Here is a 25,940-nt window from a genome sequence, read left to right as displayed (position 1 = left end):
TAGGAATTGATAATAAGATTTGTTTTTATATTGGTTGAAAAAATATAAAATAAAATTACTTACAAATCGATTTCAAACACTAAGATTCCCAAATTAATGATAAAACTTTATCATCTACTATATTATAGGTAACCCCTCCAAAATGACACCTCCAGATATTTGCACAAGATTTTATAGATTATCCTTTGCTTATATCTGTACTGAACACTGAGCTTACATGTGATCGCTTTACAGTTACTAGATTCTGGACCTAATCATTCCAGAGTGGGGAATTTACAATGTATGGGACATCTATTGGGTTCTCTGGCATGTCAAGTAAAAAATCTGGAGAGAAAGACGAGGAGGTAGTATGAACATGTGGGCTATTTGAGCAGTATTCCTGTAAATGATCGGCCAAAGAAGTTTGCGATGTTTCATGGGCTAATTGGTTCCCAGAAAATGTGGAAAACGAGCAGAATACTTCAGGATTAATATAATCCGAGATTACTGTATTGTAATCCTCAGTAACAGGATCCAAGATTCCTGCAATATCGTAATGCGAGCAGATTACATCCGAGATTACTGTATGGTAATCCTCAGTAACAGGATCCAAGATTTCTGCAATATCGTAATCCTCACTTCCATGCTCTTGGGATGCAGATTCTTCGGAGATGTCAAGAAATATTTTGAGAGAATTGAGATAATCTTGCTCTGATCTCTTCTCATTTGTTTCGTGACGATGAGCGCTGCCTGTTTCCCACGAATGTTGATCGTTCTCGGCTCCATGTAGCCCTATCTCGTCTGCTGTGAATTGGGGTGCCGAATCTTTCGAGTCAGAAAAACTGCACTCTGAATTGGGAGAAGCAGGAAAACAATGAGAATTCTGCATTGGCGGAGACTTCGACAAACAATTATTGATTGCCAGGGGAGTTGTGCGCACAGTAGAAGAAACTGAATGTGTCGACACAGAGTTTGTCTCAGTGAGACGTTTCTTCAGATGGGTGTTCCATATATTCTTGATCTCGTTGTCTGTTCTCCCGGGCAGGTACGAGGCAATGGTTGACCACCTGCATTTATTGCCCAAATAATTAAGGCTTTAATATGAATCAATAGATGCATTATTCTAACTCTTAATTCCCCATTGAGTAGGGTATTAATTCCCCTTGTAGGGTAATTTCCTACCAAAATGGTGATGGCTTTTTCATTCATGATTTAGCAATTAGTTAATTAATTTCCTGCTAAATTGGCCCTTTCATCCATGATCGAACAATGAATTAATTAAAATTTTATCATAAAATCTCAACATCTTATTTTAGCAAAATTTACTTCCTTAACATTATGTAAATTTAATTACCACAAACTTAATTAAATTCCGAATGGAAAGAAATTTAAATTCCCACATGACCAGGAAGCAATGGCAAAGAGATTTGAAATTTACTACTAAGTTTAGTCCGCTTCACTAACAACCGTTACCTGTTCCCTAGCATCCCATGAAGCCTAATGATGGTCTGCTCCTCGTCTGGACTGAGGCTTCCACGTTTGAGGTCAGGTCTCAAATAATTCGTCCACCTCAATCGACAACTTTTCCCACAACGCAAAAGTCCTGCGCAGATAAGAAAGCATTATATATTAGTAAGATTAAAATTTTGTAATGAAATGTTTATAAAAATTGTATTCAGGTTTGCGAGTTTGGGTAGTTCAATTGATAGGTAGTTTAATTGATAATAGTTGTGGAAATGAAATTTTATCGAAATTTTAGATTTAAATTGTGTGCTATTTCCAATCGAGATGAAAATTAGACCTGTTCAAAATATAGTATTAAAAGGAATAATATAAAAATTGTGTACAGGTTAATAGAATCGTTATTACCAGCTTGCCTGGGTATGGCGCGCCAGTTTCCAAATCCATGCTTTTGAATATAATCACTGAGCTTTCTATCTTCCTCTGGACTCCAAGGGCCTTTCTTAACTCCCATCTTTTCACAGCATGGAGTTCGGCCCATGTTTAACAAAAAATATACAAAGTTAACAGTGTCAGAAACCCTGGAATCACTCGCTCAGAAGTTCAGAAGTGCTTCAATCCTCAAATAAGCGCGTCTCTCCTAACTTTTGCGAGGGCCTGAGTAAAGATGACGTGGGACTTTTTCAACCGGGGCAGTCGTTGTTCAGGACGGTTGGTCGGTGGGATTAATGCCCATGTTTTAATTTCGTCATTATGGAGACCATAAAGTTTGTCAAATTTGTTTACAGTCATTTGCAGAACTGGCGGTTTTTCATTAAATACGCAAAGTTGGGTTGGAGAGCTGTACTTCTTTACTTTTTTGGCCCAAGTGGCTATAAGCACATTTAACAACGCTATCAGATTGGATTGAGGATGTGAAACTGGTCAAACCAATTTTGATTTTATATTACAACTTTGGCAAATATTATACTGGAATCGTATCAGGTTTGCCATTCTAAAAGAAGTTTTATTTATTGTTTTGCACATGAACAAAGTGCTAAAGGCTTGAAGGTGAAGCCATGATGTGGTACATGAACAACGGCAAGAGCTATTTCCAACACTAACAACCGTCTCGTAACCAACATGGCAGGAAAGTGTTGAATGGGGGAGTGCGATAGACGACATGGCAGGAAAGGGTCAAAAAGTGTTAAATGGGGAGTGAGATTTTATTTGTTATTTAAAATTGATTTACTGTAGTTTTCATAGAGTAAATGGTTGGTAAATGTTAATAAAGATTAAAATATTTATTTTATAATTTTTTTAGAAAATTTTATAATTTTATTCAACTTAAAACCAGGAATAAAATTATATTTTGTAGATATTGTAAGTATTTATTTAGTTAAATTTTTGGGTTTATATACAAATAAAAAAGAAAATTGGAAGACATATATTAAATATGCCAAAGTTGAATGTGATAAAAATCACTTAACTTCTTTTTTTGTCTTTTTTTCTCAAAACCTTTTGCCAACCCCAAAGTTGGAAGCAACTAGTAGAGTTGCCAAATTATTTCCACATGTCTGCAAAAGGGCTTCTTTGTCTGAGTCTGAGCTCTCAAATATATGTGTTCTCCTTATGCCCCCATCCCTATTACATTGTGTATTTTCTCTTTATGTTGCTTTGATGCTTGGTTGTCTACTAGTTGAGTGTCCTTCACAATGTAGGCTGCAATTCTGTGATGAACTACATCACTCCCTTATGCTGGATTTCCATGTTGAGCCCGTTCATCCTCTACTTCAGAATGTAGGCTGCAATTCTGTGATGAACTACATCACTCCCTTATGTTGGATTTCCATGCTGAGCCTGTTCATCCATGGTTCCTTCCTCTTCTTCTTCTGAAAGGTAAGGGTCAATCCTTGCCATCCCTTTGGCGTATGGGCCTACGTCTTTTTCTTTTTGAAATCTATTTTGCTTGTGAACATGTGTTCTACAAGTGTCTTGTCTAAAAACATATTCCACATCTAAATGAGGTGTTCTCAAAATCTAACACTTTGTCCACAGAAGATTTTGTGTTTCAGTTGAATGTGGTCAGGTAAAACTTTTCTAAGATCTATCTCTACACAAATTCTAGTGAATGTGAAGATAAATTTTTGTGTCCCATCAAGGTCCATCTTTTTAAATTTTCCCAAAGTATTTCCAATATCTTCTAGCACCTTGTGGTGTCAAAAAAGAAGCAAGAGATTTGGTAGTCTCAAAAAAGAAGCTAGAGATTTGGTAGTCTCATGATACTAACATTGTTGAGACTAGCATATTTTTGGCATCAAATTCTGTGAACCATAGAGTAATAAAAAATCTAGCTATACCCCAAAACTATGTCTCATTGTTTGGTACTTTTTCCATATCTTTCCTTGTATCAAATTGGTTGATTAAGAATCCTTTGGAAAACAAATAAATGTCACATTTTAGCGTCAAGAAGTAAAGACCCACTAGTGTAATGCTTCAAATCTAGGCCATAAACTATTGAATCTACGGATTATAGAATGGTATTGCAAAATAAAATAAAAACAAGAATTTACCTCTAGAAGAACACTTATATATTTCATATTATTAAAATAAAAAATTAAATAAAAAATTAACTAAATTATAACTTTATTATTATATATATATATATATATATATAAACATGTAATGAGATCTTTATCAATAAAGATTTATTCATGTTTTATATTATGGAGATTTTAATTATTAGATAGTTTTTGTAACAATATTATGAGAGAATAACATTGTTTACTAACATCACACTCTCAAAAAAACCATAATTCATGTTCATATAATATTTTTTTAAACCATTAGTTTAATTAAAAAATAAACAATAACTATTTTTGAAATAAAACTTAAATTTTTATTTGTAGATTTATTAGAGATATAACTATTTTAAAATAAAACTTAATTTTTATTTGTAAATTTATTAGAAATATTTTAAGATATTTTTTAAAATTTAAATTTTTACTATTTATCTAATAATTATTAATAATTAAATCAAAATTTTAAAAACTTTATTCGAAAATATTATAAATCTTTATTTGAAATAGTAATGTTAATGCCATTGAAATCTATGATGAAACCATACATCACCCATTTAAAAATTAATATACAAAATGATTAACAATAGAGATTTGAATTAAGTAATAACAGAAATTAAGAAGTTCACCTATGGAAGATTTTTTTGCGTGTGGGACCCACTTTTATGTTATAAAGATGTTAATAAATTAACATACGTATTTTCATTTACGTATGTTTGTACGACTTTTTTTGGGTGTGAGACTTATTTTGATGTGTGAATTATTTAAAAATGTCAGAATATTTGTTAATGGTTTATATTTCATTTTAGATATTGAAAATTTATTTAAATGATTATTATTGATATAGATTTATTTATTTATTTTTATATTTAATTTTATTTTATGCTATTTATTAATTTATTTATATTAAATAATAATAAAAGTATATATTAAAAAAATTGATGTCTTTGTATATGGTAAATTTAACTTTAAGATTGATTTATATGAGTTTTCTTTTGTATTTAATAAACCTAAGTTTAAGATGGATTTATATGAGTTTTTTTTTAAACGTGGTTATAGATATTATTGTTTTCATATAATGGACAACATACCTTTTATGTTTGATTATTTTTTTCCATTATTAATTAATAAAAATTATTATTTTATAATTTTATTAATAATTTATGAATATAAAATAAGTGTTGTAATGTAGGGTATTTCTTGTGATTCAAATGGAAATTATTTTTTAAAAAAAATTGTAAATTGATATAAAGTGGAAATATTAATTGCCTAGTAAGGGACAAGGACTTGCAGGAATTTTGGTGGGTAGTAACCACTAGTAAGATTGCACATTATTTAGAGTTTATTCCACATGTTATTGTCCCTTTTATTTAAGTTTGGGAACTTAAACATATATAACCTTAGAGCATCTTTGTTAAACATGGATAAGGATAAAGGCACTAAGTCATCTCTATAATTTCATATACCTACATGCAGGTGATTATCTCTCTTATTTATCTTCATTTCATATTACTATGGACATAAATATATTCTTAATAAAAACTTAAGATATGTGATTATGAACCAGAGAAATTAACTAAACCCTTTTCATTTTGATATCCTTGGGATTATTTGACCAATTGATCTGAATTACAAACTTGAAGGTGATAGGAAAATTTGCAAGTAAATTTTTATGTCTTTTACGCAATGGATCACTTTGTAAAAGTACATAAAATAATGGTCTTAAAAATCAGTTTACAACATAAAAATAGAGACAAATATACCATCTACAGTAACACAAGACAACAAAATGATAAAAGAGTTCACCCCTCTTGGGCTATATCTCCTGGTCTAGCTTCCAATGTTGGGCCTCTTTCATTAAGTGCTCTAATTTGTGATTACATGGATTTAAAATGCTCAAAATGTAAAAATAATGTCTCCAATGGCTCTAGAATAGTAAAAAACCCTAAGTTGGGCTCTTGTTGGGCTCAATTTGGCCAAAACTCAAGAAGTTATGCTCTAGAGAATTTTTTACCCTAACTGCTCTACAAACTGGCCCTTCTACTAATTGTTCTATGAATTTTGGCTTTTTCAGAACCTCCAAGCAAAATTTTCACCTAGCGTCGGTAATATTCGCACCGAATTGGGTGCAAATTGTAGCTTCATTTAAATACCACCTAACCCCTTCGGGTAGAAAAATAGGGCCACATGGGCCATACACCCGAGGGTTTGGGCTAACACCGGCCCCTGTTGGCATAGGCCCCACATAGCCTGGGCCACGGTTATGTCACGCCATAAAACCCGGGGCTATGCCAAATCTTCGCACCTGTCAGTTAACCCGCACCCATGGTTTTTTCCTGTGCCATGTGACATGTGCCTAGGACTGATGTCTAGCCCCCTATCTGAAACGCTTCAACCTCCACTCTATTGTCAGTCTTATGGTTGGCCATGGGACCTCGGCCTGGGGCCGTGTCTCAATCTCCCACTCATTAAGCACCAAACTCCTGCACTATTGTGGGCATATGGTTTGGTTCTGAAACCTTGGGTCGGGGCTAAGCCTGAACCCTGAACTCCTCTCCGCATATGGTCTCGTGGGCTGTAAGGTGATTGGGGGCTAGGGCTTAGCCCCAACACCGTCCCCCATATCACAATCAACGAAACTTTAAATAGAGATTCCCGCATCTACGGGTTAAGTCCCACAGACAACATAACAGTAGAGCATTGCACTGCCTAACCTGAGGTCCCGTGTTCAAGCCCCATGAAGGCCAGTTTGGCCATAAACAAAATTTTATGTGACCCCGAGGATGCCATGTGGAAGCTTGTGATTGGGCGACGTGGTACCCAGTCATTGGGCCACGAAAACTTTCATCAACCAATCATGAACCTGCCAATTCATACCAATCAGGTGAGGCCACTTGACAACCTGCCATTGGCCTGCGATGTATAGTCACCCCGCCCAGTGAGCAGTCCTGCATCCAACCTACAAAATTTTACATGTTTGGGAAAACAATCAGAACGTGATATCGAGAGGATACGATATCATTTTTGATCGTTCAAGTTGCGTTCGATTCAGGTCAATGAGATCTATGTTTTTGCACTGGTTTCGAGCACTTTTGAACACTTTCATTTTCTAGAAATTTATTGATCCCTTGGATCACCAATCGTTATTGAGTTCTATATGTTTATGGTCAGCATTTTTCATATGTTCGGAATCATATACTTGACCTACATATAAATCGATCACAATGGTGAATGTTACACCTTGTCAACTTATGGTAACAAAGACCTTGCAGGCTTGATTACTCTTGCCTCTATGGGCATATACAAGGCAGGTTATATATATATATATATATATATATATATATATATATATATATATATATATATATATCTTAACTTAAATATTGTGACCTTATACCTATATTATAGTGTAGGAATTAAAGGTATGTCACGTATTTTTTGTTGAATTTAATGTGTTAATTGGTTATTTTACCCACCGCTTACAAGGATTGTTTATATGACTACATGCATATAGAATGGTGTCATCCAATTATTGACTTGTGTGTGTGAGTTTCCAATAACAATGCTTAGGATTTGGTCATATACATGGAATATTGGGGGATTTGTGGTTAGGATAACCATCGTACCCCTATCCTGCCACGGTCTCTCATTCTCTCTCAAGCCTCTCAGACAATTTCTCTGTAAATTATTAGTTGATATAAAATCCTAAGGGTTTCCTTTTAAACTTTATGGAAATTTTCGTGCTCGAGGGTGGCAAGATTTTATATTTTAATTACCAAAACTAAATTTTTCCACCACAACGCTCCAATGATCCATTATACTTTGTAAATATTTATGCATTACTCTGTTCATTTAGAGGAATTCTTCTCTACTTAATACTATGAGTCTCTTTTCTATCTTGAATGAGTTGTTAAACTTACCCTGCTTATATTATGAGTGTGGCAACTCTATTTGCATAGAGATTTTTCTATCTGCATCGCATTAGGATCATGACTCCAAGGTTTTTTCTCTCTTTTGATTTCTTTCTCTCTCGACATATCCACTCAACATAGTGTGTATTTCCTTTTATTCTTCTTTAAATTATTGATTTAAAAAAATAATAATACTTTCGGATTACAACTCCCCTTTAGGGTTTACTTACAGGGTTCTAACTAGAGTTGGTTTTCATTCCTACGACTGTAGTCCTAGATATAGAGGACAACCATTCTGATTCTGCTCCTCACAGGTATAAGAATATCTCTCTATTCTCAACATATGTCAACTCTTGGGGTACTTAATTACTACACACCATAACTAATCATGCTTTATATTTTGTTATAGGTATGATGATTTTCAATTTCAACAAGGGTACAGGAAGTAATTTTAGTGTTTTTGGTTATGAGGAGTTCAAGTCCAACGTCGTGAACTCAGACCATGTTTCTCTATCTGTTCTAGGTTAGGGCTTACACCCTAATGAGAGCATGAAAATGTTGGAGTGTTTTATAAAATAAAACCTTCGCTATTAGGGTTTGGACTTAGTCCACACTATAATATTGATATGCTTGTTCTTATTAATGTATGCAATAATGTCCCTCCTATGACATTGGTTGTGGGCCTTCACTATACTTTTATTTAGTTAATGAATAAATACTGGATATATGTATTATATGTATTTATTTTTATGCACCAAGGGAGAAGGATTTTGCTTTTAAATGAAAACCCTTTATCTTTTCTTTTATCTATTTTAATATCCAAGACATACTATTTATATCTTGCATGTTACCATTTGTTTTCTCAAATACTTAAATTCTCCCAAGGTTATGGGTTCAGTTCTTTAGTTTTCTTCTGAGCATAAGCTTACATCTCTCTCTCTCTCTCTCTCTCTCTCTCTCTCTCTCTCTCTCTCTCTCTCTATATATATATATATATATATATATATATGGTTAATTGGTTCAAGTTTTCTTACTCAAAAGTAGAGTGTAATTTTCCATTCCTAGAAGAGGAAAATAATATATTTTTCTTCTCTTTACTCATTATATATCTGGTTAATATTTCATGAACTATTTTACTGTACAAATGTCATTTTACTTTTAAATACTCTATAACTGCAATTGCAATATTATTAGTATTATGTAGAACTTTATGGTCCTTTCTGTCTATACATCCAATGTATCTTTACTAGTAATAATATTGTTTTTTGTTATCATCGACCAAGGGGTCTTTAGGGATCCTTGTGTTAGGGAACCCCTAGTATTCTATTTAGATCCTAGCTATTTTATCGTTTAGGAGAAAAGGTTGCCAACTGTAGGTTTATTGCTAGAATTTTACTTTCTAACCTATGCGAACTGTCCACTAAATCTTGTTGTCGATTCCTAATATAAATACTTCATATATAAAACATAAATACTTCTAAATAGTAACAATTCCAACATGGCATGCATTGTAGCTTTCAATAATAATTTCCACCTGCAAACAATTCCATTAGTCAATATAACATTTTTTCTTTGTCACATAAACCTTTAGTTCATTTTTTACATAATTCATAATTCTCTTGTGCAAACACATAATTAGTTTTCAAACAATCCTTCATATATGTGCTTTCCTTTTTGCGCAGAACTTTGTGTTCCTATGCATCAACATATTTTATGTAATTCATCTTCCTACAAACCAAACAATTATCCCTACACATTCATCCCTTATTGCACGAAAACCTATGCCACATATATGCATCTGCTTTGTATACAAGTTTCTCTACACAACCCCCAATGAGCCATATAATAAATTTAATTCACATAACAAGATATTCACAATTACTCCTACATTCAGAAAATTAACCTGCACTTATCTAAATCCTTTCTAGAAGAGGTTAAAGGCCTCCATTCTCCACCCAACCTTGAACTAAGAATTCATTGATTCCCTTGGAGCTATCCTCAAACTGTCAGAAAAACGTTTACACAATTTAATCTGATTTACACCTCCTGAACCCTTAGTATCATCCTTCTAAATTCTCTCGTTTCTAAACCCTTACCAGTGCCATGCTAATTTTTTTAAATCCTACCAATCTTTATTTCCCATAGGTAATATTTTTAGGAACTATCTTTATCTCCCACATCCCTTGTTTAACAGAGTCCACCCCATGGAATTTTATCTATAGGCATTATAAAACACAATGTTTTGTTAATAATTTATCTCCACGAGAAACAAGAACAAAGAGGATTTCTTTAGTTCTTGCCTCTATAGGCATAACTAACTTCAACTTCTTTTCCTGATAGTTAGAGGTTAATCTCTCATGTTGGCCTTTAACGTTTTCCTATGAGGATTACGATACTAACATAATTTTTCTTTTCATTTTCTTTTTGAACATAAAAATAAAAATAAAAATAATATTTCATCACATGTCATTTGTCTTTTTTTGTTTGTTACTTTTCAACCAAAAGTGAAAAAAAAAGAAATATAGTTTCTAGAGGTATCACATCTCCTCTCCTTAAAAGGGCACTTTCCTCGATGTTTCAAATTTCATTCTTCTTTGGCGTAACCTAGGAGAAGTATTCATCACTTCTTCCTCCATCTTATAGGTAGCCTCCTCAAGAAAAAGTGCTTCCAATGCACTTTACTTTGAGCGACGACTCAAATTTTGGAGTACATGCACTCTTTTCTGAGTTCCATATTCCATTTATAGTATGCTCTCATCCATGATAGGTAAGTGCCATAAATGGTAATTCATGTTCCTAACAAGGATTAATATTCTACACTCAACCAAATTTAGAAACATCAATGTAAGCACATCAATAATATCAATAGATCCTTTTTTAATTTCCCAGTGGCTATGCCAAATGACATGGAACCCACTGCATGGTTCCACTGTATATTTCAGACCATGGAACTATCACTTTGGTTTGCACCATTTACATAGTGACAATAACATTTCAAGAACCATTTACTTTTCTTCCCTTTTATGACAAATAGAAAGTAGTGGTTTGTCACACCAGGTAGCATTACTATACCTTTATCTTAATTTTAAATGTTGCATATGCATTAGTAAAGTTTAGGATAACCTCCTTTTCTTTTCATTTTCAAGGCTACTATATTGTTGCCTATTTTTTCCAAGTACACATATCAAATTCCATCTTGACTACTTGGTTATTCTCTTTCAATGAAAAACCAAGAATCCACATTGCGACGTTCCTTCAATTTTTTCCCTTCGTCATCCTGCATTGGAGGTTGTTGATGAAGGTTATACATGGTTTTTCTTATGTGTACAACCATGGGATTTTTCCCTTTTATGCTTGAATTCTCATTGACTGTCTCACACACACTATCTTAATACGATATAGGTGTCCCCCTCAATTTAGGATATATTTTCAAAATTTCTATCAATCAACAAAATAATACCTTAGCTATCAAAATCTAGGTTTAGATAATTTCTCTTCATAGTTATTGATACACCTCTTAGTGATAAACTTTGATACTATGCTAGCTATTTCCAAGCCATAAAAATTTTCAATTCTATTGGGTTGCTCCAGGAAATCCAACAAACATCCACCAGTTTATGTTGTGGCATCAACTCAATTCAATCATTAGTTAACTATTTTTTAACTAACCAAGACTCCTGGTCATGATGATTCTAATTGAACTTACCTCTTCTCCTTATGGAAATACTATAAAATAAATCAGTTAACGTGGTTTCTCAATAAATCATCAATAACAATTTGTATTTCCATACAGGTCAAATGACCATTTCATCCTTTAGATCAAGGTAAATAAAAAATTACTTTCCCTTCTAAGGGCCGCTTGTAATTTTCTTTTAAGAAACTACACATTTTAATTCTTAACCCTAGTCTTGATCAGTCTCACATTTACCTAAGATTTAGTAAACTTATCATCATATGAATCTTTTCCACACTATTTGTTAGGTCCCTATAATGCTAGTGATTACCCCATTACTATTGTAGTTGTATCCCTTATTAATATTGTTGTGCCCCTATTGTCCCCACATTTTTATTACTACGCCCCATAGTATCCCTCTATTGTTATTTTTGTGGCTTTATATTATTATTGTTAGGTCGGCTGGGTTATATTGTGACTCCTTAGACTCCTATATATAGAAAGGAGGTTTTCTTATTTGAATCATCCAAGAATTGTTTATTTGTGTAATGTAAAGGAGGTTGGCCCCTTGAAGAGGCTGAATTCTAAGGCGTTGATCTCTCTTTTCTATCTTTTTGTGAGCTGGTTTCATAACATTTGGTATCAGAGCTTTGGATTCTAGGGTTTTGCTGCTCCAAATAGGTCATCGTGGAATTTTCGCTATAACATTTTTTCTGCGACGTTTCAGAAGCGAAAAAAACCCCATTTGATATGAAATTTCACTGACCCTCGGGTCCAAATTTCAGAGCTTTTCATGCTATATTTGCGGAGATATGATCTGAGGAAGTTGGCCTTTTTGCAGACTCCTGAATTACATTCCAAACAAGTGACCTGGGGAAAGTCGTCATAACTTTCTCTCTGAGCATCAGATTGAAATTTTGTAAGAAGGTACAGAAAGAGGACGGACTGTAGTTTCTTGTATATATTTTTCAGTAGCAAAGGTTGAAACAGTGACACGTGGCACTTCATACAAGTTCGCTCTTCTGGAAAGGTCTATAATCAGGTCATCTTAGGATGCTTTCGTGCGTTTTAACCTTCTTAGTGTTTATGGTGCACTATTACTTTTAACTGGCCTCTTGAACATACAAACAGGAATTCTTGTAATTCATAATTAACTCACATATCATACATATATGAATGGATACCTTAGGTTCACAATTCTTTCCTCACTAGCAATTCAATACCTTTTGGTTCTTCTAGAACTTTAAAAATGAAAACACTAATTGCTACATACATACTTCCATATAAAAAAATTATGAGATAGGCCCAATTTTCAACTTTTTTGTGCTAGTTTTCCTACACAAATTGGTTTTTGACATAAGAAAATAATTTTTAAATTTTAGAAAACATCCTTTCTCTATGTCTTTCTATATTATTGATCCACCCTCTACTATTTCCCACTACATTTTTAGGCCCTATTAAATACCACTTGCATATAGTATTCACAATTGCTATATTAATTTGTTTTTATAACATTATTTTACTAGTGGTCCCTCCCTTTTTCTCATAGATTATTTTGTACTTCCATTTATGCTTATCCTTCACTCGTGACCATCACTTCTATGCACAGGCCTTGAGCTTAACCTCTAGGGAACCACCCCCCTCGGGTAAATTCCTTTTTCTTTTAGTGCTCCTAATCCTAGAGTTATGTTGGTACAAGTGTAATAACTTAAGGTGATTCCATTTTGGTTTACCATTATTGTCCCAATTATTTTTACTTACATAGTGGACACTACTTATTTTCCATATTCTCCTTATGAGATTGACTCTCGACAAGGTTACTCTGTACTCCTACAACTAATTGTTTCTCCTCGCCCAAACCATATGTGTGCAATGATTTGCATAAACAACAAATGACAACAACGTTTGTATGAGGATTCCATCCAAGGGTCCTCTAACAGAACTAAATTCTCTAATTTAAAATACAATAAAATGGGAAATAATTCATTTCTAACTAAACATTTAATCGATGATATTTTTCCATTAAAATTTATTTCCTACAATTAAATAATGGGAATTTCATTTCAATCACTTACATGAGTAATCTATAGATAGAGGAATACCCATTCCGATAGCCTGGATGAGATGCCCCTAAGCTCCTGATCCGACTAGGATGCTCTTTTTGACTACCGACTGGATTTACCTCCCAGCCAACTAGGAAGTAATTCCTAGCCCAGGAAACCTCCATAGATTCCATAGCCCTCCGAGCCCAAGTCCAACCAGATGTATTTTGTCCAAGATAAACAATACTCTCCTTCTCTCCCTTCCCCACCTTACTCTCAAAACAAACCCTCCAAAACCACAGCCAAACCAATACCAAAATCAAGCTCAGGATCCCCCCTCCTTCCCCCCTCCTTCTCCTTTTATGCTCCCCCTTATCCTCTCCACCTCAACCACCTCTCATTAATGTCATAACTACTCCCTCATCCTTACATTTGACTTCTCTCCTCCCATGTAAACATGAGAGGACATTTGGGGATGTGATATGAATATAAAATTGGGTAATTAATTGGAGAGGACCATGTCTTCTCCCAAGTAAATATGAGACGACATTTTGGAGATGAGAGATGAATATATAAATTGGTAATTAATTGGAGAGGATCATGTCTTCTCCCAAGTAAATCTGAGAGGAAATTTTGGGGATGAGAGATGAATATATGAATTGGTAATTAATTGGAGAGAACCATGTCTTCTCCCAAGTAAATCTGAGAGGAAATTTTGGGGATGAGGTATGAATATATAAGTTGGTAATTAATTGGAGAGGACCATGTCTTCTCCCAAGTAAATATGAGAGGAAATTTTGGGGATGAGAGATGAATAAATAAATTAGTAATTAATTGGAGGGGAGTATGTCTTCTCAAAATTTAAAAATCTGGGGAGGTAAATTGGGAATAATAACAAAATTTATATCTGTACTAAATTTACAGTTTCACCAATGTAGGTATGTACCAATATTTCTTGATAATTATAAGTCAATATTTTAAGGTGATTTAAACCCTAGTAAAATTTTCATGATAAGATTAAGTAGGCATTACATACACTCCTCCAGAAAACTTCGTCCCAAAGTTAGAGTGTAAAAGATGCAAGAAGTTCGAAGCAGTTTGGAAATAAGGCATATCAAAATAGAGAGAGAGTTATAGTAGTAAAATTTGATAAGTTAGACAATGACATCACATCCCATCAAGAGTCTCCAACTGATCTATATCCTCCTATCCTTCCTGACCTACTTCCATTCCCACCCTATCCATCCTCTGCTGCTATATATGGTGGCACCGGCTATACCAATTGTTACACAAAAATATCGTCACTATGATTATTTACAGTCAGTATGGGCCTATCATCACTTGTACTGTCCTCCTAAGCAAGTCTAAGACCTCAGCTCTTCAAATCAAGCTTTGGAAATGGGAGAAAGACATTAAAAATCAATGTAACTCTGGTTCCGCACTTTCTCTCATGGTCCCCTGTGGTCCCACACCTTCTGTGTACAAAAGCTGCATACCTACCCACTCTGTCCCTAACGGTGTAGGTGCGGACCCCTGTGAAAGTCAAAAGTCGCAAGTTTTATCTTAAAAAAACTCACTTTGGGTTAATTCTAGAGTTTTCTAGAAGGAATTTTGACGTGGATTGTTCGCTTTGAGGTGGTTCATGCATCCCAAAAGAGAAGGAGCTAATCCCTTGACTAAAGGAGCTATCCCTTTGAAGGAGGGCTTTATCCCTTTGAAGGAGGACCTAGTAACTTCCCTCCATTGCACTATAAATACAGGCATTGGGGTGAGGACTAGGGAGGTTAGAAGCTGAACATTTTGAGGGTAAATGCTGGTGAAATTAAGACTTCCTAGTTGAGCTTAAGAGGAGAGATCACATACCTTTTTGGCTTCATTGGGGAGTGAGTGAAACTTGTCAAAGTAGAGGAGACTTCTTGTTGGACCCTAGGAGGAGCTTGTATAGTGTCAAGGCAAAGGTTGTAAAGTTCTTCTTCTTTTGAATTAATACAATCAAACGCATTTTTCTCAACAAGTATCTTATGTTATTTGTTTCATGGACTCCTTGACTTTCATGTTAAATATGTTTTATGCAATTGGTTTTTCAGGTGCTATTTAATTTGTTTGCCTTGTTTGTGTTTTCAGATTCGCGAAAAGGAGCTTATTTGGATCAAAGGAGCGAGGGCATCCACAAGCTTGCGTTGGACCAAAGGTAGGCCCTAAAAACACTTGTTTGCTATTGTTTATTGAAGCATATTTAGAGAAAGATAGTGTCTGGTTGGTTTGCTTGTCATTAGGTCTTCTTTAGATTCTAGGAAGGTCTATCTTGTCAGCAAGATCGACTAATTCCGTGCGACAAAATGGCGACTCCGTTGGGGACTTGATTGTTTTCCTTGTTTATACTTTGACCTGAGAAACTGTATTTTATGTTTCTGTTTTTGACTTGATGATTGTGGGATTGGGTGAATTTAGTTAATTTTGAGTCAGTTTTTATTTTTCATAGTTTTGGGAGAGGTACGCACCCTCCGAGTTAAGCACAGTGCGTACCTGTACGCACTTTTCCTTTGTACACAGAGCGCGAACGCACCTGTGTAAACAGGTTGCCTGCGTACCCTGTAAAAAATTTGAAAAATTTTAAATTTTTCTCTTTTTTATCAGTTTATAATTTGTTTATATGTTTTAGCCATTGCCCAGACCTGTTTGTTCCTTGTCAAAAACTTTCCTTGGTTTAATTTCATTAGTGTTAGGGTTTTAGGTGGAATTCCTAGGAATTTTGCTTGTTGGGTTTGTTTTTCGTTTTTGGTTGTGTAGTGGCTCTGAGCTTAGAAGCCGTAGGGACCTCAGATTACCTTGGTGTCTACCAGTCTTCTTATGAGTCTGACCATTTATGAAATCTCCCCTTGTTGAGGAATCCGCTTTGTGTTTTCTCATTTCAAAATTTTGAAAAACTTGCATTTGAAAGTTGGAATTTTCATTTTTAAAAAAGAAAAACGAAAGATTGGTTGTTTTTTGACTAATTGTGATTCTTCATAAATTAATCCTTAGCTCACATTTAGCTAAGTAAAACATCCTCAAAAAGACTTTTAGTAGGCTTTGACTTCAAGTAGTTTTTTATAGTTTGTAGCTCTCAAAGATAGTCATTTTCATTAGTTTTGAGTGTTTTATTTACAAAATATAAAAAAAATCTCTTTTGGAAAAAGTTTGTTTTTGTAGTGATTGAGTGCTTTGAAAAGAAAAGGGAAATTTTTGTGAAATAACTAGTTGTCTCGTTTTGAGTGCTTTGGAAAGGAAAAAGCTCTTCTTTAAATTTGTTTAATTGAGAAAGATTTGTGTTTACAAAGTATTTGCATTCTCAAACTCTTTCTTAGTATAGAATTTCATTGAAGAGAAAAGATTGTTTAAATCATCTTAGGTGCATCTTTTTAGTGATTTCGAGTCGAGTCTTTACACCACGAGTTTCATCTCTGCCACCTCTTGACTTAAACAACAACCACTAAAATTAACGCTTAAAGTAAAATTCACTTAGTAACATTTTATTTCTAGGGCTCTGATACACCAACTTAGCTTAGGCTAGTGTCTTGGAGTAGGAGAGTAATTAACTCTCCAAGAGAGTAAAAACAAACAAGTAGCTGTATCTTGTGGTAGGAAGAAATCCAATTGTTGCATTTATGCTTTGGGAAAGCTCTTCTTAAAGGAGAAGCACGAGATCGTGTCTGAACCAGTGTGGGAATCAATCCTTCCTCATTGGGAACAACGCCAGATATTCACGTATTAAAAACGGTAAACCTCGGATTAACCATTGTTGAGGAGCCTGGGGTCACTTGTTCGTAAACCTTGGATTATGTCAAGGAGCCTTCAAGGGGATTGAGCTTGCTTCTCTGCCCTTGCATGCGTATCGGATCGTAGACTGTTCCCCTAGGTGTATTTGTCTCAGTTGGTAACCTTAGTGGCCATATTCTTTAGGATTCTTCCCAAGGTGACAGTGGTGGGAAGATCCCACTGTACCTGGAACACATGTCGGCTAGACTCACTTGGATTTTTTGGGGGGTTCACTTCACTCGAGACGGTTAAGTGGAGGAACTTGGTCCAGTCTATTCATTAAGCAGGTTTCCGGGGTAACTGTTCCAACCGCCATTTCTGTACTGAATTTTGCAACGTTGGATTTCATCACCAACTAGTGTTTTCGGTCCGGAAAGTTACTGTTTGTGTGTGTTTGATCTCTAGATTATTTAGGCGTGTGATTCAAATTTGTTTGGTTCTTTAGAGGCTTTAGGTGTTTTTCATTGAGATTTTACTTTGTTTGCGTGTGAAGTAGTTAAAAGTTTTTAACTGTGGCTGAATTACCAAGACATTCCCGTAGACTTCGGGGCCAGTCTCCTGAGTTTGTAACCGTGGCTGATTTATTGAGGAAGTCCCATAGACTTCGGGGCCAACCTCCTGAAGAAGTCCCGAGCCAGCTTGAAGGCTTGAAAGTCCTCGTAACTCCTAGTGGTAGTAAGGTTGGGTCACCTGAAGAAGGAGAGTCTTCATTGGTTGTACATCCTGATTACCAAACTCTAGTAACAGGTTACGATCTGCAATCGATTTCAGTTTTTGAACTTGCTGGTAGCTTTTCATCTACTAGTGATATAGGTGAAGAACCTGAGATATCTGAACCTGTTACTCCAACATCGGGGTTTGTCTCTCCAACTTCTAGTGGTCTTGATTCACCTAGGGTAGAAAGAGTAATTACCCAAGATCTTCCTTCTAGACTTATTACTATTGAATAACTTGCTCCGGAAGAAGAAGTGGGCATCCCTATCCCTGAAAATCAACCTATTCTTGATCTAAGGGAGCGTGAATCAATTTTTTACAGTCCGCCTAGGAGAACTACTTGGTATCTTTCTTTGAAAAATTATTTGGAAAACCCAGGGTTAAGTTTTTCACCACCTCGTGCTCCTTATCATCTTAGAGGTTTTTATACTCCCGTAAATATGTCAGGTCAGTCGTCCATGTTTACTCAATCGCCTGAATCTTTTTTGTACGGCGGTCCTTCTGTTCCCTCTGGGTATCAGTCACTTTCTGGTACTTTTTCAGGAGCATCTCCTCAACCCATTGAGCAAGGGTTATTAACTGGAAACAATAGTACAAAGCCGTTGAGCGTAGAAGACATTCTTATGATGTCAAGTTCTATTCCCAATTCTCAACCTCAAGGTGGCCAGTTACCGCCTGGGGGGCAGCCTCAATTAATGCCTAGGGGGCAACCTCAAGGTACACAATTTGCATCTAGGGGGCAACCTCAAGGATAGTACGTACCTACGATACAGTACGTTCCTCAAGGTCAACCCCAGACTCAATATGTACCCCAAGGTCAACCCCAGTATCAATTTATACCTCAAGGTCAACCCCAGTATCAGTACGTGCCTCAAGGGTATCTACCTGTTATAGACATTTTTGTGCCTTACAGCATTGAGCATGAAATGTCCATAATCTAAGGTATCTAAAGTCCCTAAACATGTTGTTCCTACCCCTAGAGGAACAAGGCTAACAAACCACAACAATTCACAGAAGTTCTCCACCAGAAATTGCTCAAAAATAAGTCAATTCAGGATCATTTCAGTGGCTACACTAGCTGTTTGCGCTGAATGTCAAAGCCAACACTGGCTACCTGCGTTGAATGTCAAAGGGAACACTGGCTACCTGCGCTAAACAAGAATGGACATGTGGCAGGCTCATTTCTCAAGGTGTCAAAACCCATGAAGCTTCCAAAATGACACTTGCCTCAGGGAATTCGACTGGTGATGAGTAAGAGGTTCCAAATCTCCAAGTGGAAGCAAGAACCTCCAAGAACCTCTTTGTGTAGTGTTCTTCTCTTGTCGCAAGTAGTTGTTCTCTTGTGATCTTACAGGAACCCGTTGAAGCTGGGCGAGTGAGAAGGCAAGTAGCTGTGAACTCCCAAAGAGAAGAGAGACTGGATCGAGGGACAAACGGAAGACACCGGTAAGTCTATTGATCTCTCTTCTTTCACATTTCATAAAGGAAGAAACCAGAATAGCTGTCTCTGTTTGTTGCTAAGGCACTATCACACCTTAGGTGGATAGGATCGTCGTACTACTGGTGTGCCTAGACGATAGACTCGTCTCTTGCGCATGATTGCACAGGCCGTGACGTGCTATCATGAGCATCATTAGACTAGGGTGCCCCCTAGCATTTTTGAGTTTTTGGTTGCAGAACATTATGTATGAACGATAAACAGCTTATATATATATATTTTGATTTTCGGGGTTTATTCTGGTTGAGTTATATGATCCATATGTATAACATCGCTGAGTATAGCGCGTTGATAGAACTACTCTCTGATGCCATCACCCATGGTATACGCCGACTAATCGTCAGGCTAGACTCACAACTCGTAATACTACAACTCAATGGCATATATTTCGTCCGCAACCCAGCTATTTATCGCATGTTCCTAAGGGTTAAGATTTTGGAAAGACAGTTTGATTTAATTCAATACCAGCATATTTCCAGAAACTTAAACACATTAACCGACTCATTAGCAAACTATGTGTTAGATAGACATTTGCGACATTTATGAAAAGATACACATCATCAATGTTGTACATATGGATCATATAACTCAACCAGAATAAACCCCGAAAATCAAAATATATATATATATATATATAAGTTGTTTATCGTTCATACATAATGTTCTGTAACCAAAAACTCAAAAATGCTAGGGGGCACCCTAGTCTAGTGATGCTCATGATAGCACGTCACGGCCTGTGCAATCATGCGCAAGAGACGAGTCCATCGTCTAGGCACACCAGTAGTATGTCGCTGCAACTGTAAAGGTAACTCATCAATCCTCACATCGGGAATGCCGAGAGTAAGGCTCTCAACCTGCTCCTGCACAGCTGTAAGGGTCTCGGCTACGTCAAGGTCGCGGAGAATAACTCTCCCAGCAGTCTCCCCTGCTGGGGCTCTCGGGCGAACTGCTGGACGAACAGGACCAACATCTGCATGCACACATGAGTTTGATTAAAGTCTTGATAGAATAAAGCACAAGGACATTATAAATAAGAGCAGTAAACAGTAATATGGTCGAAGATTTTACCAATAGCGCCCCACTGTTCGCCATCTGGCAGTACCAAGTCCGGATCACCTCGGAAATCCATACCAACATATGGATACTCGGAATAGACCATCTCCTGACGCTCGAACCACTTGAAGAAGGTATCAATGAAAGAAATCTGAGATTGACCAGCATGCCTAGACATGTGATCAACCCATCTCTGCATGCGTGGCTCGGTAGGAGAAGGCAAGTCGAGTGCGATGTACTGAGGCTGCATCAGTGGTATTTTCTCCAAGGCAAAGGCAGTCAGAATAGAACCATATCCAAAGTTCTTCAGCTTCCCGTCCTTTACCTTGTTCAACTGACTTTTCATCTGAAGAAGTACTGCATCACACCAATTGAATATTTTCGGTTGGAGACAGTCCAAGGCGTGCTGCACATAAGATCTGTTGGCAACATGAAGAGATGCGCTACCGGCCATCCTACCAATAGTATACAGAATGGACCTGAGAGACCTGTCAGTAATCTCACGGATAATAACCTTTCCGTCTCTACTCGGCTGGGATCCTTCCCTGCAATACTGGCGGACATAATCTCTCACGGAGTCATTCCCTCGGGCCGAACCTGACAAAGAAATGGGGGCACCCTGCCTCGACAAACCAGTCAAGAAGTAAATGTCTACCACGGTCAAAGGAATGGATTTGCTCCTGATCTGAAATACTTGGTTGATAGGATCCCAAGCATCAAGCATATACTGCAGCAAGGAGATCTGTGCTCTCATGCTAGAGATACGGAAGAACTTCAGCAGGCCACAGTTCCGCAGCGCGTTCACCGTGACAGGGTCATGGAGGGCAATCATGTCCTCTTCTTCATGTTCTCGTTCTCGCCATGTAAGGGTCATTTTGCTCAAAAGTCCCTGCAAAACAAACAAGAGAAAGAGTAAGATCCTGGATTTCATGAGAAACTGGCAAAATTTTCATCAAAAACTGTGCAACATAACTATTTTTCTATGCTCAACGCAACTGGCTAGTGTCCCACCTGCGTTGAAGGTCAAACTGCCTTCATGCAGCTTGACATTCAATGCAGGTTTCGAATGGACTGCCTGCGCTGATGGCAGAGCGCCCTAACAAAACCCCAGGGGCTCAGGGGAACAGGAAAACAGGCACAGAATGGAAAAAGGAAACCATGAAAAGAAAGAGCTAGGGTTTAGCTCCTACCTGGTCCAGACGACGCCGAAAATCGTCCGCGGAATCTCCCGGAATCAGCTGATGAAAATCAAGGGGGAAGAGGCACCTCCAAAGCTCCAACAAACCAAGTTCAAATGAAATGGTAAAATGAGAGGTAAAGACACCTTTTAATTGCTTTTACGTAAGTTCAAAGCGAAATATTAGGGTTATAATCTCATTTTCAAGCAAATTTTATTCATTTCTAACTAGTTTGATGCAGCAATTGAAGATACAGTACTATCTTTGAAAAGGGCAAAGCTAGTCAAGGTAAAAATAAAAAATTTGACCATATAATATCGAGCAGTTTTAGCACACAGTTCATGCTCGTTAAAAAATAAACGCAAGATCCGAGAAGTTTTAGCACATAGTTCATGCTCGTTAAAAAATAAACATAAGACCGAGCAAATGTTTCCACCCGCGTTTAAGCTCGTTAAAAAATGAACTATCCCGGTAAATAACCATAGTGAATGTAATATCATCAGCCATTAAAGCCTTGGTCGTGTTTGCACCGTCACCTCCACTTTTCCATTGGCTGATCGTTCACCTCCATATGTTTGTTTACCCATTTTGAGGAACAACTGCGAAGAGTGATGTCACCTAGCCATGATTGTGACACTGCCGTGATTGGAAAATTCCATCCTGTACCTAGAATCAGCTGCTAACCCTGTTTATCACTCATTCCTCAAAAGACGAGTCTTCTTTAAGCTCTTTTCAGCTGACTCGTAAAATATGAAAAGATTGCCGAGTCCTTGGCCTTCCAGCTCGTTAAAGGGACAGGAAGAGCTATCCCTCCTCTAGATTTTAATATTTTTGGACCTGAGGGATTATTGCACAAAAAGATCGAGCGCTTGTTTTATTCGGCTCGTTAAAACTATCGAAAACTCATCCCTTCTGTATTGTTTTATAATTTTTCGGACTTAAGGGATTAGATGACGAAAAAGGACTTTTGGAGTTAACTTTATTTACCTTTTCAGACTCTCTAAAAATGAAAAGGACCGAGTTATCCTTGTCGTTAGACTCGTTAAAATCATTAAATAGCGACAAACTTGTCTTTAGACAAGAACAAGTTTCACTATCGCTAGGCTCGTTAAAACATAGCGATAGGCTTGCCTGAAGGGCAGGTTATAGAACAAGCATATGTTATCCTCCTCAAGCTTGACAAAAATAAAGAGGTATTGGTCAACAATGACTGGGGATAAATTGGGAGAAACTAAAGAAAACTTTGATGGTAGCAAGTCGCTCTTGAACATGACACTTTTCCTCCGTACCACAATCGGGTTGGGTTGTTTCATTGACCGGTCACATCCATGGTCTCGCCATACCATCCATATTTGGGGTAATGCTACCGATCCATTGTATCAGTGTCGCCATATGTTCAAGAGAAGTCGTTCAGAAAAGTCAACTGTGTCCCATCCACTGCCATACATTATCCTTCATCCTTTCATGACCGCCACCCTGAATCATATGTCACAGATCGTTTTCACCTCCATTAAAATCATTAGCTCCGTTCCGTGTCACTGATGTGGGATTCATTAAGGCCCTCCTTTGACGGATCGCTTCTTGTCGACATCAGCTCATTATCCAAGAAGTTGATCTAGGAACAACCCCTTCAGTACTTTGAAGCTTGCATGCCTCAATGGCAAGTTTCTCACTTCCGGCGACAGGTATACATCAATGACCTTCGACCGAAAGATTTTGCGTCGTGTTCGACGCCAAGTCCTTTATTCGCACCACGTGAATTGTACTGCAGTACCTTGAGGGTCATTATCATTATCGGTGATTCCTCTCGCGCTTGTTAACGGTTTACATCATTGACCGGTAATCAAGCGATGTCTTTCCATGTTCGACTTCAGAACATTTCTCACATGGATCGACTTGTACTTAGAGTGAAGATCGAACGAGTTTGAAGACCCCAGATCTAGTTTCATCCATCCGGGCTGCGATATATATTCAGGAAAGATAAAGACATTGACATGTACATCATTACAGCAGATAATCATCCTACTCAAAGGATGATAATTTCATCAAAGTTATCAGTCTACCATTAGACGGTTGTCTGTTCTATGTACAGAAAAATGAATTTATAAAGCTGAGCATGGGAATGCCCGCCTCAGCTAGATCATGAAAGCAGTATGAAAAATAATGTATTGTATTGTATCTTATTACAGGTCTCCTCTCAGCATTGGATGAACTTCGGATCCCCCTGATAAAGCATTTCACCCGATAAACAGCCTCATACTTTAGGGGGCAACTGTTATAGACATTTTTGTGCCTTACAGCATTGAGCATGAAATGTCCATAATCTAAGGGATCCAAAGTCCCTAAACATGTTGTTCCTACCCCTAGAGGAACAAGGCTAACAAACCACAGCAATTCACAGAAGTTCTCCACCAGAAACTGCTTAAAAACAAGTCAATTCAGGATCATTTCAGTGGCTACACTAGCTGTTTGCGTTGAATGTCAAAGCCAACACTGGCTACCTGCGTTGAATGTCAAAGGGAACACTGGCTACCTGCGCTGAACGAGAATGGACATGTGGCAGGCTCATTTCTCAAGGTGTCAAAACCCAGGAAGCTTCCAAAATGACACTTGCCTCAGGGAATTCGACTAGTGATGAGTGAGAGGTTCCAAATCTCCAAGTGGAAGCAAGAACCTCCAAGTGGACTCAAGAACTGACAGAGGGAGAGGACACTAGTCAGATCTCAAGCTGACTTATCCTCTCTCCAAACACCTATATATGGATCTCTCCTCCATGAGATCTAGAGGCTGGAATCTTGTTATTGCAAAGAATTGTTGTTGGTTTGAGATTGGAATCATTGGGTGCTTAATGCTTTGAAGGGGGTGAAGATAGGAATTCCATTTTCTGGGAAGGAGATGCTGGATTGGAGCCCTCTGGGTTGTATCTCTTCCTGAACCTTGTTATTCATCAATAAAGCTATCTTGGTTTCTCCTATATGCTGATGTATTTTTGATGTATGAATGCATTAGTATGTTTAGTTTATTTCTAATCCTAAACTAGTTATGAATGTGAATATCTGTCTTTGTGTAGTGTTCTTCTCTTGTCGCAAGTAGCTGTTCACTTGTGATCTTACAGGAACCCATTGAAGCTGGGCGAGTGAGAAGGCAAGTAGCTGTGAACTCCCAAAGAGAAGAGAGACTGGATCGAGGGACAAACGGAAGACACCGATAAGTCTATTGATCTCTCTTCTTTCACATTTCATAAAGGAAGAAACCAGAATAGCTGTCTCTGTTTATTGCTAAGGCACTGTCACACCTTAGGTGGATAGGATCGTCCTGCATAGGCATTTTTCCCCACAACACTACCCCAAGGTTAGTACTCGAACCAAGGTTTCCAACCACCCCAAGGTCAATCTTATGTTCAAGGAACGGGAAATGTACCTTTCAATTGTCAATCCTACCCTCAACCCGGTTATGGTCCTCAATATTCTCAACCTATTATGGGTCAGTACCCCGGAGTGAATATAGTGTGGGATCCATCACAAACACAATAGGTGTTGCAGCCAAGTGTACAGTTGTCATCTCAAACTGGACAACCCTTAGTTTCTGGTACACCCCAGCAACCAGTCCAGTCTAATATCCAAACTTTTGTACCTTCGGTAGTTTCTCAGTCTGGGCCTACTGCGCCTCGTACTCCATCTCAAACGACTGTTGCAATTGCCGCAACATCTGTTCAATCTACCCCACCTACTTCTAGAGTATCGACAGCTCCGGTTTCTACTGTTCCTGTATCTACTCCTCAGACATCTTTACCACCGTCTGGATCCATGATTCAAACTACGGTTGAGATGCCTGTAGGACAACCTGGTTTAAGTACGGTTGTCACAATTCAACCAAAATTCACCTATCAACCGTACCAGGGACAGTACCAATTCGGTCCTGCTGTCCAGCAGCCAATTTATCAGTATCAACCATATCCTGGGTACACTTATCAACAGCCTCAACAACCCCAGTACAGTCTGGTTAATCCTGGTTTTCTGGGAGGATACAATATCCCGAACGCGATTCCTATTCCTAGTTATCTCGGATATCCTCC

General features: G+C 37.2%; 1 protein-coding gene across 1 annotated transcript; it reads right to left on the bottom strand.

Annotated features, from left to right (window-relative positions):
* Window positions 1-248: 248 nt before the first annotated feature.
* On the bottom strand, window positions 249-2,026 carry LOC149227876 (uncharacterized). Its single transcript, XM_089375589.1, has 3 exons — window positions 1,849-2,026; window positions 1,453-1,582; window positions 249-1,046 (listed from the first exon to the last, which is right to left on the bottom strand). The coding sequence occupies exons 1-3, from the start codon at window positions 1,979-1,981 to the stop codon at window positions 251-253; spliced, it is 1,059 nt and encodes a 352-aa protein (XP_089231715.1). The 5' UTR covers window positions 1,982-2,026; the 3' UTR covers window positions 249-250.
* Window positions 2,027-25,940: the final 23,914 nt, after the last annotated feature.

Source organism: Pinus tabuliformis, chromosome J (genome assembly GCF_031772625.1).
Source record: "Pinus tabuliformis cultivar Carrire ecotype Pingquan chromosome J, CPIR1, whole genome shotgun sequence".
In the NCBI taxonomy this organism is placed as follows: Eukaryota; Viridiplantae; Streptophyta; class Pinopsida; order Pinales; family Pinaceae; genus Pinus; species Pinus tabuliformis.
Note: the sequence above shows the minus strand (reverse complement) of the source record. Positions and strands in the feature narration are given on the sequence as shown.